This window comes from Chanos chanos, chromosome 3 (assembly GCF_902362185.1).
Source record: "Chanos chanos chromosome 3, fChaCha1.1, whole genome shotgun sequence".
NCBI classification, from domain to species: Eukaryota; Metazoa; Chordata; class Actinopteri; order Gonorynchiformes; family Chanidae; genus Chanos; species Chanos chanos.
This window is the reverse complement of record NC_044497.1, coordinates 19,394,656-19,412,751: the sequence shown is the minus strand read 5'-3', so window position 1 is coordinate 19,412,751 and position 18,096 is coordinate 19,394,656. Positions and strand designations below refer to the sequence as shown.

The 18,096-nt window shown below is 39.7% G+C and overlaps 3 protein-coding genes across 4 annotated transcripts in view; 1 reads left to right on the top strand and 2 right to left on the bottom strand.

Moving 5' to 3' along the window:
- Window positions 1–441: 441 nt before the first annotated feature.
- On the bottom strand, window positions 442–6,165 carry nub1 (negative regulator of ubiquitin-like proteins 1). Its single transcript, XM_030768702.1, has 14 exons — window positions 5,824–6,165; window positions 5,521–5,688; window positions 5,349–5,425; window positions 5,187–5,251; window positions 4,793–4,960; window positions 4,373–4,461; window positions 3,954–4,060; window positions 3,559–3,745; window positions 3,178–3,285; window positions 2,763–2,915; window positions 2,324–2,470; window positions 2,013–2,102; window positions 1,581–1,767; window positions 442–1,176 (listed from the first exon to the last, which is right to left on the bottom strand). The coding sequence occupies exons 1-14, from the start codon at window positions 6,043–6,045 to the stop codon at window positions 1,025–1,027; spliced, it is 1,920 nt and encodes a 639-aa protein (XP_030624562.1). The 5' UTR covers window positions 6,046–6,165; the 3' UTR covers window positions 442–1,024.
- Window positions 6,166–6,857: 692 nt separating this feature from the next.
- Window positions 6,858–8,900, bottom strand: LOC115808545 (uncharacterized protein C9orf152-like). The gene is made up of 2 exons (XM_030769959.1): window positions 8,686–8,900; window positions 6,858–8,010 (listed from the first exon to the last, which is right to left on the bottom strand). Exons 1-2 carry the CDS (start codon window positions 8,897–8,899, stop codon window positions 7,472–7,474), a joined length of 753 nt encoding a protein of 250 aa, XP_030625819.1. The 5' UTR covers window position 8,900; the 3' UTR covers window positions 6,858–7,471.
- Window positions 8,901–10,610: 1,710 nt separating this feature from the next.
- Window positions 10,611–18,096, top strand: part of xylb (xylulokinase homolog (H. influenzae)) — a 40,701-nt gene continuing 33,215 nt past the window's right edge. For both annotated transcript variants that reach the window (XM_030768568.1, XM_030768569.1), the window contains exons 1-11: window positions 10,611–10,725; window positions 11,212–11,294; window positions 11,521–11,590; window positions 11,829–11,909; window positions 12,232–12,318; window positions 12,992–13,120; window positions 13,227–13,292; window positions 13,520–13,592; window positions 15,139–15,257; window positions 15,606–15,687; window positions 17,275–17,315. In XM_030768568.1, coding sequence (XP_030624428.1) covers window positions 10,672–10,725; window positions 11,212–11,294; window positions 11,521–11,590; window positions 11,829–11,909; window positions 12,232–12,318; window positions 12,992–13,120; window positions 13,227–13,292; window positions 13,520–13,592; window positions 15,139–15,257; window positions 15,606–15,687; window positions 17,275–17,315 — 885 coding nt within the window. In that variant the 5' untranslated portion in view covers window positions 10,611–10,671. The remainder of the gene's footprint in view (window positions 10,726–11,211; window positions 11,295–11,520; window positions 11,591–11,828; window positions 11,910–12,231; window positions 12,319–12,991; window positions 13,121–13,226; window positions 13,293–13,519; window positions 13,593–15,138; window positions 15,258–15,605; window positions 15,688–17,274; window positions 17,316–18,096) is intronic.

Here is an 18,096-nt window from a genome sequence, read left to right as displayed (position 1 = left end):
TTATCAAACACTGACGTGTCTGCCTCTGTTAATGTAACTGTGTGAGGGTGAGTGAACTGGATGAATAAAGGGAGAAGAAAATGATCTTTATGGAGAAAGAAAAACAAACACTATATAATCTTTGTGAATTACACATATTCTAACATGTCTTAATTGATGTCAAAAGAGCACTAACAAGTTATTTCAACATACCCAACAACAACGGCAGATAAGTTATTGAGAAGTTTTTAAAATATATCTTTTTATCCATGTAATCTTTTATCTATATACATTTTATCCACATAATATGGATAAAAGGGACCATTCTTAGGTTTTCTTCTATATCCATTCAAATATGGAAAAATAAGAGTCATCAACACTGAGACTGATCAAGCTGAAGAAAATCTGAAAATGTCTTTATTGCATATTAATCAACTGGCTTTCAAATCAACAACTAAACTGACAATAGCTTTAAACCATGGCATGCTTATCTTCATATGGTGCAGAACACTGGTGAAAATCAAACCTAAATCTCAATCTTAATTTAGAAACTACTTCGTAAACCACAAATTCAAAATTCTTTCATTTAATTTCAAACGGAAACCGAATCTGCAAACGATGTATCAGCCAACAGAGGGGCATTCAGCCATACTATTCTTCTCAAAAACTTTTAATTTAAAGCTTTTTAGTTAAGAACTGCAGTAAATTTAAGAATGAAAGAAATGTAGAAAATTTGAAAGAAGTTATTGCAGTTGCAAGGTCGTGTCGTCAGTTTAGAGCGTAAAATCACATCTACATTCTTTTAATATGATGTTAACTTTGTAATGAGAATGAGCATTTTACCTTGAGTTTTAACTGAGATTTTCTGTAAATATAAAGTTTACATTTTATGTTATTAAGATCTACCTTCCAAAGAACTAAAGAACTGGCACTCTTCTGACATGAAGTGCTCTCAGAACGGTGGCCTTCGGCACTGTCCAGTGAAGGACTTGAGCTAAATTATTAGTTTTCAGGTCTCCTCAAAGAGCAAAAAGACCTCCTCTTTTTAAGAGGAGGGTTTGCAGTTCTCCAGGTAAGATCTCATCTGAGCTATAACGTCACTCTCTTCATCCAAAGTGAGGTCCAGGTAATCCTCCTCATGTCTTGGGATGTCATCCAAAACCTCATTCACCAGATCTGCATCCAGGTTGCTTGAACCTGGAGACAACCAGAAAAACAAATAAACAAAAAAAGAAAACAGTCTACAATTGCTCTTTAACTTAACAAAAGGGTTCCTGGGTGAAAGCAATGGGGAAAGCCTGGTGAGAATGCCTGGGAAGTCAACAAGACTAATGGAGTCAGGAAGTGGACTGCGCTTAAGGGTACGACCTGGTCTGGATGGTACCGTTGCATTAATCCTTTACCCAAAATGTTTTTTTGATCAGAATAAAAGAAAAGATTCATCATCTTAAACACCTGCTACTATGGAAACAGTCATTTTTGTGTTTAATGCAGTGTGGACCCCCTAGTTTTAGATAAAACTCTCGTCTTGTTTCCCCTTGTCATTTGGATCTGAACGGGATTTCTAAGGAGGATCAAATGAATACTGAACCATCCCTCACCGGTTGAGCCAGCCCCAGAGGAGGTGCTCGGCTCCTCAGATGATGATGATGGGGGAGAAGGAGAGAGCAACTCTGGTGGGAGGATCCCCTGGTGGTCCATCAGCATCTGGGTAGCAAGGTCAGGGTTATCTTCTGTTGCATTCAGAGCTGCTACGACCATCTCCTTCTGGAAGCCCATAAGGCAAAGCTGGAGACAAAAAGAGGGGGGGGGGGGGGGGGGCAGGAAGAGTCAGTTTTCCATTTATATGCAGTTACAGTTAACATATATGCTCCTAACACATGTATTTATTAAGAGATTGTACATATCTGTGCACGAAATAGCAGAAAGTGTTGGTGCCCTGAGACACTGTGCTGAATTATATTTTAATGACATTCCTGTCCTGAGATTAACTCAGGTGTTCAAACACACATACACACACAAACAGGGCTTACCTGGCTTACCAGGACTTCTCTGTTTGGATCTAACGGACCCATTCTTGAGTCGTTTGCTTCACTAAATGCCCTAGTGGAGTCTAGAAGATTCTAAGGAGAGAAATTTAAAGAGTTGAGTATATATCTGGAACACAGCGTATTTCTGCCAGCAAAATATCATGTGCTTAAATTCCATTTAACAGTTTATGCAGTCAAACATACAGTCCAAGTACAGGTAATAAAGCCTAAAATGTGTTAAACTGTTAGATTGCACACTCAGCATAATGGCCAAATATACAAGTAGTGGACATTCGGGAAATGTTTTTTCTCACCACGTAGGCCTGATCAATGTTGCCCTTAGCCTTGTGTAGTGCTTCTGCCGCTTCTCTCCTGGTGAATCCCAGTCCAACCAGAGTGTTAATGCTGTCTAAACGCCGTCTCCTCTTCTCCCTCTCCTCTCTTTTCAGTTTCTTCTTTTCCTGATGAACAGACAAAATCTTACCTATCTTATCTCAGTCTACAGTTCAGTAAAATCTTATGCCATTACACTAACACCTCCATCCACAGTGTTGTTTTTCTGTCGCTCAAACACTCCTCTAGTGTTCACACACTGCATTGATGGAACAGTCCAATTAAAGCAAAAGAATGAAACAGAAAATAAAGAGAGAGAGAGAGGGCGAGAGAGAGAGAGAGAGAGAGAGAGAGAGAGAGAGAGAGAGAGAGAGAGAGAGAGTGAGTGAAAGTGTATCTGGTTGGTTAGTGTTATCTAACCTCTCTCCTCTGGGTGATGTGTTGTGCTGCTCTGGACACATCTCCGCTGCAGGCTCTGAGAGCCAGTCTGGCCTCCTGCTCGGAGAAACCCATACTCATCAGCTGGTCCATCTTCTCCGGGTCCAGATTGAGACGACTGTACAGTTCCTCAGCCTGGGAAAAGCAAACAGCCAATACAACACCATCAGACCCCATCCAGAGATAGGTTCACACAGGGGAGATCGGAGGGGATTATGTTTGCCTGGAGCACAACCCAAACACTGATGCACATTAAACTTCTTTCAGTTAGACAAGGACGCACACCGGTGTCCAGCAGAGATGTGGGTTTTTTTTGTTTGTTTTTTTTTAGAAAATGTGTTTATCAGGGGTTCCCTTCATCTTCTATGTAAGGAACCAAGTATCGCTAATCACTGACCTGTTTTAGTTTCTCCATCGACTCCTTCTCCTTTCCTTTTGCATAGGCCAGAACACTTTGCAGGAGGTAAAGCCTTAAAAACAGAACCTGCTCCCCTCCGGTGTTTCCCTGGAAACCAAAGGAACATAAAACCCTCCAGAATATTACACACTGCAAGTGAGGGGTAAGATGAGTTAAAAACATCAAGTTTCACATTTCAAGCGAAAACAATATAAAGTGTAATGATTCAGGACACTGAAAAAAAAGAAAACCTTTTGAAAGCAATGTCTACAGTCCTAGAGTATTTTCATTATTCTTTTTATTATTCACAATTCTCAGGTTTTTCTCTCTTTTACTTTCATCTAGTATATACTCTGTTTGTTTGTTTGTTTTTCCTAAAACCTTGATCTGCTGGAGTCTGGAGTAGCCATCTCCATAGCACTTTTTAAAGCATTCCTCAGCCGTCTTCAGCCTCTGAAGCCCATTGTCCAGGCAGTGTGATGCCTCCAGAGCACGATAACACCACACAATATCCAGCTGGAGGACAGCATAGTTATCCACCATCTCCAACAATCTGGACTCACATTTACTGCACCCAAAACACCACAGCAGAGAAAAGAACACAAATATTCTTCATTAAAAAATCAGTTATTTGAATTCTGCTTGATAGTTACGTTTATGTTAAATCTATAATGGATACTAAATGTTCTTTTAATCTCTCCACAATTCCACAACATTGTTCTGCTCTAAAGAACCTTCTAGCACTAAGATTAAGCACAAAGGAGAGTGGACTGTACCTAAACTGCTCGTCTGCCTGGGTCAAGTGATCGAGTGCACCTTCATACTCCCTCCTCTTCATCAGCGCTCTGCCTTTCTCGTGGAAACCCATGGCCAGTATCAGGGCCTGGAATTACAAAAACACCAACAGATAAACACATTACAATCCCCATGCTAAAGGCACTGTTTTCATTTGAAACTAATGAACATATTTCTTTTTCACGGCACTGAGCTGTAAAAAAGACTTATCTATTTTCTCGAACTTATGCATGATATAATTTTGATTTGACTTTGTTATAGACATGTAAAGCCCTTTGAGACTATAAATAGTGATATTGGGCTCTAAATAAATATTATTATTATTATTATTATTTGTAAACTGTCTGTTGCTCTTTTTAATGGCAAAGTGATGAAAGTCATGGGAGAGTCATATTTGTGCCTTCTTCTCCTCTGGAGGGATTTGTAGGGGGTTTCCTTTCTGGTCTGCAATCTCCAGGAATGGGGTTGTCTCAGGATCTTCACTGCCATCTGAAATTCACAGACAAATATGTCATTTTCTAAAGAAATCGTTTATCTTTTAACTGCTAGTTATATTAACACTGTTGTCACATACAGTGGTAAATGCATTAACGCTGGGAACATTATGAATGACAACGGTGTGTGTTGTAGTCATTCACTGGTCAATCACTGTATGGTGACTGTGGCATTTTGTAAACACTGTGCCAATTAATGGTGAAAAGGTCCATAACGTCCAAAAAAGACATGTCTTTATTTATGTCTACAAATCCTGCAGTTACCTTGTGTGTCCCATGGGGATAGAAGGAGAGAGAACATATTAGAAATGGTGAGCAGACTTCACCTCTTTCAGAAAGGATCTCAAAGCCCTTCTGAGTCCTTCGAAGGGATTCGTTCTGAGAGCGATTCTTCTCATCGTCTTTGACCATCTCTTCTTTCTTCTCTGGGGTGGCCTGCTTCAGAATCATCACTTTACTGTTATTCTTTACGTTTTGTTCCTGAAGGGTCTTATCTAAAAGTGACACACCAAGACCATGTAAGATCACTCTTGTCAGGCTGTTTAGGCAAAACAAGTAAAACAAAGATTGTTTATAAAATGCTTTGCCTCAGCATTTTAAAGTTAATGATTGAGGCAGCCAGTTTAATTACTTTGCTTGTGTCAAATTATCTTACAAAGAGTAAATTGTTGTAAAACTGAAAATCCCCCTTTAGTCATGGACATCCTCCTCAGTACATACCTGGTGAAAGTTTCTTGCCACTCACAATCAGTGTGAAATACTCAAAGCCAAACTCTTCTGTAATCCTTTGCAAGAAAATAAGACATGCTAAGATATATCACAGACTGATTCAAGTTCACTGACATGAGGTTATACTGCAAACACAATCTAACCTCCACTTACTTGTTCATGAACTCTTGAGCAGTGACATCCAGTTTAGTTTGCATTTTGTATTTCCTTTTCTTTTCATCTTTCTCACTCTAGAAGCAGAGGGGTAACGATGAAACACACTATCATCAGTGATAAATGAGTTATCTGTCAGGAGGAACTAGGTGACGACAGCAGTATTTCAAACCTCTTGAGATGGTCTAGGTAAGTTGATTTCCAGAGTGGCCACAGACGTTTCTTTGAATTGCTTGTTCCCTCTTCCCTTGATGAGGGCTTGCAGCCTGATGTCCTCCAAGACAGCTACGACCTCGAGGACAGAAATACCAATACAAGAGGAATACTTCTCCGCAAGCTCCTGAAAACATGATCGGTAAAATCTTAATGACGCCACTGCCGTGAGCAAATGAGTTGTGTCTGTGCTGTTTCACATTCAGGACAACAAAAATATAGCTCGGAGGAAGATATCTAAAACGTCACTCAGATTACTGACCTGTATGACTTGCTGTCCAGGTTGTTCGTCGTCTGTCGTATAAGGTGGATTCCATAGTTCAATCTTTTCATTTCTAAGCAGAGAAATCAGCTTTGAATGTATGTATTCTTCAGTCATTTTTCGTTTTGTGCTAAAATGAAGAGCATCGGCATCAGGTAAAACGAAAGTGATAGTTTGTCCAGCAAACAAGGGGAATTCTACAGTCTTGTCACTGGGTAGCATGAACCACCATCTGGTTACATTGTTTAGTTGCTACTCAGCCCGAATTGTATGTGCTTATTTGTTGATAGAAATACTCGATGCTACAGTTAGTCCTTGGTTGTTATTTTGATTGGGCTAGTCTTATATGTTGTATACACCTCGTATGGCGTTTGGTCACCTTATTCAGACTATCACGTGACCGTTATGTTTTCGTTTTTAGTTCCCATCTTCCAGTTGTTTCCGTCCCTCTTCTTCTTACATAGAACGCGCACGTTTTACGATATGTATATCGCCGCCTGTAGACTTGGAGCTGAACAATTTCGTGCAAGACCGATTGCGGATGATTCTCACTTAGGCTAGAGTCCTCCCCAGAACCACGTAGGGAACGATTCAGTTCAGTCAATTATGTTGTTACTTTTATATTGTCATCTCGTTATCGCAACAAACCAAAACTGGTCTAAGGTTTCCTGTGTAGTCAGTAGCAGCAGATTTATACGAAATATCACTGAAAGCATGCAGTTCAATGAAATGTCTTAAAAACAGAACGTACCAGGTGCAGGACAGCAATGTTAAGAAAGACATTTTGTTTCGATGTGATGTAGAATGGGCGTACACAGCAGATCCTTGAATAATGATCCTCGGATTATCACTATGGTCAAATGTACCGTAGAGCTTTGGGGCTAGGATTAGGGAGTGGACATGTGCACCCTCATTGTAATTTGTCAGACACAGACAGACTTTTCACGGTTTAACTGTGCACAGTTCAGACAATCCCTTAAGAAAATGTAAGACACGAAAGGTCAAATCAATTTAATTGATTTGGATTTCAGCATCTTAAAAGCAGTAGGCATTTTTCAAAAGAGAGATTCATACACCACGTGTTCTGTTGATTACAGTTACAGGACAGAATACAGAGCAAGAATTGGTTGAATTTGTTACAATGTGAAGCAAATACTGTAAGAACAAGGCATTCCCATCACATAATTTTGCTAAATGTGGCTTGCTAATCCTGGGCTGATTGTGGTCCACATTCATGAAACTAATGTAAGCGTGAAAGATGTTAAAAATTATACAATAACCTGAAGGAGTCTCCATGGTTAACATGCTGTTTGTGCATGCTGCGGTCGGCGTGAAGAGTTTAGGACGATAAATCAGAAGTGTACAGCAAAAACAGAATTCTGCTCACACAGCCTACACGCCCGCATAATCGGCTATGACTTCAAAATATTGCAGTTTTAACGATGATTTTGTCATAACACCACAAATATTTCAGCCAAAGAAAATATTACTCAAATTTGTTTGGTTTTTTCCCCCTCAAACGGATCGGTTCCAATGTCTGAGGATCTATGTTCCACGAACACTATCATAATATCAGCAAAAACTAATATGGGTGTCAAGAGTGAACTGCACAACTATGTGTCCTTTCTCTCTCATCCCAGCTTCTCCGTTAAAACGACGAATACATCCCAAGCCTCCGGGCTGCCTCTGATTTCTTTGGGCATTTAAGATGTGGGAAGGGGTAATGAATAGGGCTCATGGGAATGTGCGAGGCCTTGTATCCACCAAAACTCCGCTGTCTGGACAGAACCGCTGGTGCCGACAGTTTTCTGGAGCTTGTGGGATCAGGATTCTCTTCCGTTCTGCTTTCCAGACTGTAGTCACTCTTTGGATCCTCAGAACTGAGGGAGAGCTTGTCGCTGGAGTCTGTATTTGACTCTGAGCGATCACTAGAGAGGCTGTCTATTTGCGCAGAGTTCTGATTAGCCGCTACATTGTCGGGTTGCTGTTGCAGTTCGATACAGTTGTTTGTGCTGGCCATTCGATGCAAACCCAAATGAGTCCGCCAAGGAGCCCGCTCCGGGTCCCTGACAAAATCAAACTCTACCTCCCGGCTAGGCTTGTGCCTTACAACACTCTCATTGGACTGGCACATGGGAACCACACTGATGAGAGATTTGCCACTAATCTCCTCTTTGTTTGATGCTGCTGCACAGAAAAAGAGAAAGAGGGAACGAACGGCGTATAGTGCATTAGTTTTATGTTTTTAGTTATGCCAAGTTGTGATTTTGCAGATACGTGCGTCCAGTTACAGTCTCAGGAATCACTTCTACTTAAGGCTGCAAAAAAATACTCTATTAACATATGAAGAATAAACTAGTCTATGCAAACTGAAGAATGCAGTGGATTTGAAAAGCTGGGGTGCCCTAAATCGGCTATATACCATCTAATATTCTGTACGGGACCAGCGGTTTTATAGGTTAACACAGATGTAATCTGAGCTGAGTCTGAACTACGGCATATGAAGTTTGTCTGCACAAGTTTTCAAACATTAAACACTTGCTAAGTACACATTTCATTAGTGTACTAGGTTGGTTGTTTGATCATTCAGTTTCAAGTGATATTTAACTACGTTTGCTTCAAATTACAAGTCAGACACTGTCACAAAGTAATATAAAAACTGTCATATTAGACTAGTACAATTAAAATCGGTCAAGTCGAAAGAGCTACGTAGCATTCTGGTTGTATTCCAGCTGAAAGCGCAAGTAGCCTACAGAGGTTCATAGTTATTAGGATGAAAAATAATTTGTCTGCTCGCAATTTAAGCACTTAGAGGTTAAACGCAACGACTACTTCATTAACTCTCACAAGCACTCCATATACCTTTTTTGAACATAACCACACGGGTTTCGTTCCGTTGCTTCTCTTTTATCCAGTTGTATTGTTCTTTTAAAAGTGCAATATCCATTCTTGTTGGAACTGAGGCAAACCCCTCGTCTTGGTCCTGTCCCTCGTAAATCGCTTCCTCGACGAACTTTGCAGATCTTGTTACCTGTTCCCACGGACACGTCAAATCTGAGCAACAGCATGACGACATCCTGTTTGCATCAGTGGCGATGTGTTCTTTTTTAATATTCTTTTTATTGGCTACACTATCATGGATGATAATCCCTGAACCATCGTATGAAGATTATTAAACGTGCAGCTGTGTACAAAGTGGGCACTGCCAAGGAGAGTTCCAACTATATGTAAACAATCGAGGCACATTCAAGGTTGCTCGTTTTCTGGATAGCAACGGGGTAAAATTACCCATATCACACAAATGGGAGGAGAAAACTTCACCTTTTAGAGGTGCAGTACATAGAGACCCAAAAATAAATGAAATAACAAATGTAAGCCTCTCACTAGTACTTCAAACCTAGAATCTCAAACAAAGTACTGTTTGTAATATTTAAGCCTAACATATTCAATTTTATCAATGTATAACTTTTCTGCTTTTCACTTATATTGTAGGCCCATTACAAAAATTACTAATACACAATAATAAACAGCACATATTAAATTACTTGACAGTCAAAAGAAGAAGAAGAAGAAAAAAACGTGTTTAAGTATCCATTAAATGTCGCAGATCTATATATCTAACTTAAATACACAGCAAAGAGTAGTGTCATAAATGTGTCAATTGACTGTGTGTTGACACAGCATTGTTGAAGTTATGGGTGAGTCTTGGCGTGACGTATTGACTGTGAGTTGTTCATTCAGGTGGATCATATAAAACTCCTCACCGAGTGTTTGTGCATGTCAATTGACTCAAGAGTTCAATTATGAATGACTGCAATGACCTTAATAAAGTCTCAAATGCAACAGCGAACAAAAGTAACCGATTAATCACCCCGACCCACATTACCCTTGAACTGCAGATCGTTGATACAGCACAGAATCTTTGCTGATCTAATACTCTGCTGTTATATAATACTGGTTAGTTTCCTTGGCTCGTCGCTTCCAGAGACAAGAGATCCTTTAAGCATATATTTTCATTCTCTATCGAACATGTTTCACGAAGGAAAGGAAGATGTTTGTGATTAAAATATCTACACACACTCAGACCTAAAATGAAGCTTCGAATCATATGCTATGTCAAAAGATACAATAATGCTTTGATACGATTTTTTCCAGTTACTCACTAGATGTTTGAGTTTGCCAAGAAATGTCTTCATGCCCCTGTATTGGACGTCTTACCAAGGGCACCTCTTCCCTCCCACTTCCACTCATTGTTTGAAATGCCAGTTATATCCTGTTGCTGAAAGATAGGGCTGATAATAATAATGAGTATGGTTCTAATGAGGTTCAAACACTTTCAAGGTATAAATATCCAGTAAAGTTATTAGACCTGAGTGTCTTTGATTTCTCACTGTCTTTGACTAGCATGCCTTCTTCCTCCAGTAACAGTGAAGGACACTTTGCGTCTGAGTAGTCAGGCAAAGAAAACGTGAATGCTTGGCTATGGCTAAGGTCAGAAATCCAAAAATTCCCTGTCCACAAGACTATCCTGAAAATACTTGAAAATGATATCTGTTTGAAATAAACCGTGGAAAAAGATCATGAATAAATTTAACGTGTTTTAAGGGTTGTAAATAATACACCAAAATATGCTTACGTAAGCTCAACATTTACTAATACGTTAAACTCTCTACGAATAACAGAACATTTTGGTTGGTTACTGAGCAGCAGAATAACTGACTGAGCGTGGATTAAAGTTCGGAGTCCAAAGTTTATTAATGTGCCCTTTTCTCCCGTGTACTGTCCCTTTAAATATAAGGGGCTCAGAAGTAAGGTCCATCTTTCCGCCACATAACAGTTACAAATAGAATGGATTCACAAACAAATTCCTGCTACTTGGGATTTGATTTTAGCACACAGCAGGTGAGATAAAACTCTTGGATTGTGTTCTGTTCTGTCTGCCGTGTCTTGTGCTATTGTATGTGAACACTCTGCTTAAAACTGCAACCAAAGACCGGAAGCAATGTACAAAAGCTTAGTCGCAATTTTATGTTATATTCTAGTCTAACAGCGATCTCACTCCGTTCTCACAATTGCTGTTACAATAATGTAAAACTAAACTTTGACAAAACGTGCACTTACGAACTCAAATAGTCATGCTCGACCCTACTGAGGGAAGCAGGAACAACTCTACTAAAATACGTGCATGCACGTGACCGTAAGGTACAGCGAATGAATGTTATCAAAATCAGTTACCGAAATGACCATACACCTGAGTGGTTCTCGGGCCACGTTACAAAGTAAGCGAAGAATTTCCTTAATTAAATCATGCATTCATTCATAAACAAAACCTGTATTGGTACTCACAGACAGACAACTAATCGATTTCTCTTTGCTTGCTTGTCTTAGTTGAAAGTGCTCGCTATTGACGAGAGACTTGAAGTAATACATCAAAACAATGTCCTGTTTGACAGCGAGCTGCCAGAATTCAGGTATTTGTTATTCTTAAAATTACGCCAGCTGTACGCATTTTACCCTTGTGTGCGATTCTTGAACGAGATCCTACTCGAGTGAAGGCCGTTCAAAGAAACTCGGCACAGAACAACTGCAGAAACAAAACACAGCTGCAGTACATTGATTCCCACAAGTACCCTGTGAAACATCACTCTGTAGGACAGAACGGTCCAAGTAATACCGGTGTCCTGTTCCTTACACTAGGACTCAGGGAGGGGTCCATGTCCATGGAGACAGGCTGACTGTAACATCACCAGTTCGAATGTGGGTCAAGGTAACAGGAGAAATGAATCCCTTTAGTGTAAATTAACCATTTAGCTGTGCCGGTAAGTTTAACCATGTCTATGCAATGGGTGTACTTTAAAGGAATAAGAGAGAGAGAGAGAGAGAGAGAGAAAGAGAGAGAGAGATCTCAAAAGAAGCTCCATGTCTTAAACAGTGTGGAAAGATGCAATAATGCTTTAATATGGTGTGTTACTCACTGTTGACCATTTCTGAATTTTTGACTACAGGCTGTTGACCTGATTCTACAAAAAATGAAGAATAATGGCTTTGATTTCTCTAATGTCAAAGCTTTATCAGGGAGTGGACAGGTGTGTTAAAAAGCCTGTTGTATTCACTTTCTCAAACAATTCAGTTTTGCTCCGTAGTCGTGCTTGAAAATGGACTGTAGGTATTTTATGCAACAGGTTATAAAATTAGTTATTGTGGGTGACAAATTGCTTGACAAATTGTATTGACAAACAGTTGTGACTATGAGAAGAAAAATCATGTCTAAAGCAAATGTGCAGGCTACCCACTGATTGATCATAACTTTTCTCAGTTGCTAAGAATCAATATAAGAATTTAAAACACAATTATAACAGACATTACTTATACTGCGCAATTGACTTTGTCATCTTGACATCAATCTAGCAACACGGCAGCGTGTATTGGAAGAAAGGAGCAAGACAGGTCCTCAATTACCTCGACCCAGAGAAACCTCTGCATGACATACTGCAGGTGAGAATGTTTATCGGTACAAAAAAAAAAAAAAAAAGAAGATTCATATTTTATCCTGAAACACAAAGTTAGTCAATTTTTCCATTATTGCTTTACTCTCCATCAGAATGGGGAAGTCTTTGTGGACCTCCTGATGCTGTCATGGAACATTGAATTTTTGGAGTTTAGGGTCAGGCTAAGGTCAGGGTAAAAGTTAATACCTCATCTCATGGGTAAAAAGGTGACCTGTTTACCATAGGACTTCAGAGGGAGAAAATGGTGGATGGGCATTTGCACAGTAACCCAGGAGCTTATATATCAGTGAATGAAGGGGTTTATTAACATATATTTTACACTTTGAATTATTATTAAACCCCAAAAAAGCTGGGTATGCACAGCCTTGAAAATACCTGAGTGAATAATCCAATTTCTGTTCCATTAACTTTTTTTTTCTACGTTGCTCTGGGATGGCAGAATTAATCAGAGATATGAAATATACTTTTTTGAAGCCCCCAATTTTGTGAATATATAAAGTATCACCCAGAGAATTTGAGGTTATGTTTGTGACCTTAGAATGGTTTACAAATTGACAAGTTCTACATTCATTTTTCAGAATTTACCTTTTCACATCTGAATACAATGAAGCTCAGTTTCATCAGGTTCTTTCCCCTCAATACTCTCGGTGTCTTCCCAGGACAGCTTTGCTGTTCAGGACAGTCCGGTGTGGATGGACTCCAGTACCACAGCCCAGTGTCATAACCTGGAGGCAGCTGTAGGGGGCGCTCAGAAGCTCGCTGACATCACAGGCTCACGGGCCTATGAGGTGTGTACTCACGTGGACATGAATTAATCCAGTATTAAAATTTTACTGTTTAGTAATGAATGATGGTGTTATCAACTCTTATTTTTTGTGTATTTTTTAATTTTAGCGTTTTACTGGAAATCAGATCGCCAAGATTTATAAGACAAAACCAGAGGAATACAACCAAACAGAGGTACATTTTTGGGGATTGTTTTTCAATGGAGTATGTGTTAAATGAGTGGTCCGATGGTTTATTTGTGTGTATTTAAGTGAAAAGTTTATAATGATTAGCCACCTTGACATCTAAACCAGCCATATTGATCATCAAGACATTAACTACTAATTGCTTGTCATTCAAAATCAGTTGACACAAAAATGGATTGGGTAATATGTAATGGATACCTGTTTGTGTTACTTCAGAGAATTTCATTGGTCAGTAGCTTTGCTTCATCTCTCTTCCTGGGGGACTATGCTGGCATTGATTACAGTGATGGTAAGTTGACACAGAGCGACTGTTGTTCCATCTGATGTTTTGAGATCTTGCTTCAAACCAATCACTTAAAAGGTCAAAAAAAGCTTTTAAAGCCATCAAGACAATTAGATAACCGATGGTTATATGATTTTAAATATTATCTTCTAATCGTTTTGTTCAGCCAAATATTGTTCCCTTTTGGAGCTTTGCCGGAGAACGTTGAAGTTCTTTTGTGTAAACATATGACCTTTGTCTGAATAGTCAACCAATATAAGCCTGATCAGAGTGATAGCATAGGTTTAGGTAACTTTTGAGCAAACACATGATCTTTCTTAAGAAAACATACTTTTTCTCCAGAAGGATCTTTATTAACTGATGCAATTTATGAGCCTTTGTTGTCAATGCCAAGCCAAGCCTCTCTGTAGAATCAGATTGGTTTTGATTATGATGTATTTGCTGATCTAGGAGATACGTGAAACTTTACCAATGGTCTGGAAAAAAGCTAGATCCTGTTGACATAAGAGTGAACTTTGTTCTTTGTTCTCTGACTGAATACAATGAACTATGATGGTTAGGACGTGTTGCAGTTCAATAGCAGCATCAAAACTGAACCGAGAGAATGAAAGTACCTTTTTCTCTATTCCGACAATGCTTCTTTTCACCTGACCGGCTCATTAGTGTCGCCATGGGAACATAGCACATATGGAAGCGCTACTCTTTCACCTGTAGACTTGCCTGAACAGACGACGGGGCGCGATGACAGGAAGAAGTATTGCCCCTAACCGATCCTCTCTTAACACGGTTCTTTTCGTTTTCTGCAGTGCGCAAACTCGGCTGGCGATATCGCTAATATTTGTGCTAGCGACTCTTACAATGGCGCATATTTAATTTGAACCGCTGCGTTACCCACGCACCCCTAACAAGTAATATGATATGGACTTCACTGGATGGATTGTAAAGCAGCTGAAGGAAGAAGATTTAATATCAAACAATCAAACTGACACACAAAAAAACATCGTTCTTGCAAAACTGTCAAATTGTCAGGGAACTTATGGCCTTGCTATTGTTTTATAATAGTACACTCAGCTGTCATTTGACTGGTGTTTTTACCGAATCTCTTTCGTCTTTCACCTTAAGAGTAGAGCACTGCCTGTGTGATTTAAGAGGGCTGTCCTCTGAAGCCATAGCACAGAGAGAGCGCGATGACCGTTTTACCATTTTCCTGTATATGTAGTTAATATAATTTTTTATTTTCAGAAATGATAGGTAGTTGAGTGCACTTGGTGACCTCTGTATTCTCACTGCTGTGTAAGTGTGAGTGGGGCTGTCTTCTCTTCTGTTATTGGCTGGGAATGAAATCAAACTTGACACTCAAGGTTATCTTACCTTCTTATATAAACAGAAAAGTCCTTGATGGAGTGTGTTTATTTACTGTTTAACCTCCAGGAATGTTAAGAACATTTTTTGTTGTTGTTTACAGATAACAGCCTTGTCCCTCTGTATTACTGTTAAAAAATAAATAAACAAATGAATTAAACTGCTCATTCATATTTATATCCTCTCTCAGGGTCAGGGATGAATTTGATGGACATCTTCAGTAAACAGTGGTCAGAGCCTTGTCTTAAAGCTACAGCACCACAGCTGAGAGACAAACTTGGTGACCCGGTGGCATCTACAGCGGTCCTGGTACCATTTGTTCAATTTCTCTTCTCTCCTCCATTATTTTGCCCTTCATCACTCACATGATGACGATTGATCTTTCTCAGATGGTCCTGAGTGCTGGCAAATAGAGTTCTAATGTGTTCTTAAGGGCTTCTCACAAGTCATGACCTGCATGTGGTATTGATTTACGCCGATACCTGATACTGCCAATCTTGTTGGCTGCGTTAGAGCAGGAGTCATGTGTGCTGAACGGCATATCCAAAAACCCTGCTCCAGTATAGTGTATCTATCTGTGAAAGTCAACAGTTGGATGGTGCGCAACCAAAAAACTGTCCTGTAAAGAATTTGGCATTGATCTTGTGTTTCTTTCAGGGTCCTGTGTCTTGTTACTATGCCAAACGCTATGGGTTTCCGAACGACTGTAAGGTGGTGGCGTTCACTGGAGACAACCCAGGTAAGAAGTTACAGTACATACTGAGTACCTAGTAGTACAGATTACCTGTTCCCCTTCACTCTCTCTCTTTTCAGTTAATGTGGCTCTGTCACAGAGATGAAGTTCTGTTAAAGGTGTGCTTAATGAAAAAATGGGACAAGGGTGATGTAATTTAATTTAAATAGACTGAGTGTATTTATTTCACACAACCCTGGTTATGGTAGAGAGAGATTCAGAAACAAAAACTGTTCCACTGAATTGGATCTTAGTAAAATACATGCGTAAACTACACAAAGACAGAGGCTCTGGAAAAGGCTGACAAACAAAGCACGTACCGTGAACTTCTGTCTCAGCTCAACACACAGGGAAGACAGATGGCCACTAGGTGGCACTCAAGCTGCACCAGCTGAATGATTGTCTGTCCAGTCACTCTGTTCCAGTAGGTTCCAAAAAGAGCAGTAATCACATGCCACCTGAGGCAGCAGCAGCATCCATGGCCCCCGTTAAAGGGAAGGGAAGGGAAGGAGAGTCTGGCGTGCGGCCAAATGTCTCACACCCCTCTCTCTCTCTTGTTGGGATGAACGTACATTTTTCAATTAGAGTCCTCTGCTGCCAGATGAACACAAAAATGACCCTGACTGGTGGCACCAATGCTATCTCAGCTCAGCAGAGTCATCTGCATAAAAGTGACTTTATGACCAATAAAAATGCAGGAGACGCCCAAGCAGCAAGAGGAGCCCCGTAAGGGTATAGCCAGAGTCGTCTTTGCAATGTGTGTTACTCCACACAATGGCCAATTACAATGGATTAATTGACCCTTCTGTGCTATTAACTATGTAAGATTACTGGTTAGTCACAGTTTGAGAGCTGTCTGTGTACGTTATGGGCCATAATTATTGAGCTTAAGAGTGAGTTGCTTTATTATATGTGTAAGGTGTAGCAATGTTATAAGATTAATTGCAAATGCACCTAAAGATTAGTTCGAGTACTTAGATGGGCAAAGATTTCTCTCTCAGGAACAGTGCTGAAAGTTATGTTTTATTCAGTTTTATTTTATTTTGATTTTCTGTGATAAGAGCAGACTTCATCCTTGTATTGAGATTAAAATTCAGTTGCGGACTCATTTTTTCTCAGAGACTGTCATCCTTGCTTGGAGTCTCCGACCGTGTCACAGCTGGAAGAGATTTATTGGAATTTTTTTTGTAAATGAAGGTCACAAAGACTTGCGATGACTGGAAACGATTAAACTTTAACCGAGCCCACCCTCTGCGGTGCCAAATTAAAACATGTAAAAACTGTCACTCGTTACTATACACAGCTACCAGGCCTGTTAATCTTTGTAGCTGTACACTTGGCAGTGATAGCTTACACCAAAACCTCGTTTTTACCTGCCACTTGTCTACCTCTCACTATCAATAGCGCAGCTAGACAGTACATGCTAATGTTCGTGATTTATAATCTTCTCCTCATCCAAGGTTTGACGGCATCGTAAGTTTGTTATTTAATAAGAGGGATGATGAAAACAGCCTAACTAAGAGAGATGAATGTTTTCTTTCTAGTATCTGGCCTCAGCTGTGCTTTGACTAATGTTTCATCCGCACGTTTCAGGATCCCTGGCAGGCATGAAGTTAAAAGAGGGCGATATTGCGGTAAGTGATGCGTTAATGTGGAGAGAAAGTACATGTAGAGATGATACCGATTTCTACAGAAACATTGATACGTACTTTGGATGGCTGTACTGTGGGAGAAACGGAAGGCTGTTGCAAACGTAGCTCACTATTTGATCGGTCTAAAATTGGTGCACTTAAATGCATGTTATTAGCTACTGCATAATTTGCAGAAGTGGTAGCCACGGCACTAAATGTACTGGAATCACTTTCCTTCGTGTATGATGTGCTATGTTGCGGCGAATGTGAATGATTAAATGTCTAAATCCATAATTTGTGGATGTGAACACTTTAAATTTCAGTCAGTCTATGATTTATTTAGGAGTTCAATGATTGCGAAATTCCAGCTGTTTTCATCATCAAACCTAGAGCACTCTGGGATCTATGTAGTTTATATGTTCAAGAAACATCTTTGATCTTCCGCTAAATGGCGGATTGTATATACTTAGAGTACTCTTTGGCTCCTCTCTCATGAATAATTGCTAAGATCTTCAATCATAAGCTCTTATCAAGTTTTCTTGCAGCCTTGACGCTCGTCACATTAGCATTTACCTGCTTGATTTTCCAGATTTGACTGCAACATCGCTAACATGTAGCTCTGACATTCCACCTTGTTGCCAAATTGTTTTTGACACGTTACAGAGATGCAGACAATAAAAAGTTTAAAATAGAGTAATCCAGCCATTCATTTTGTGCATTTGAGCTTCGATTTTGTGCAATGTGTAATAATTCGGGGGGAAAAAACACACCTGCAGTTTACAAA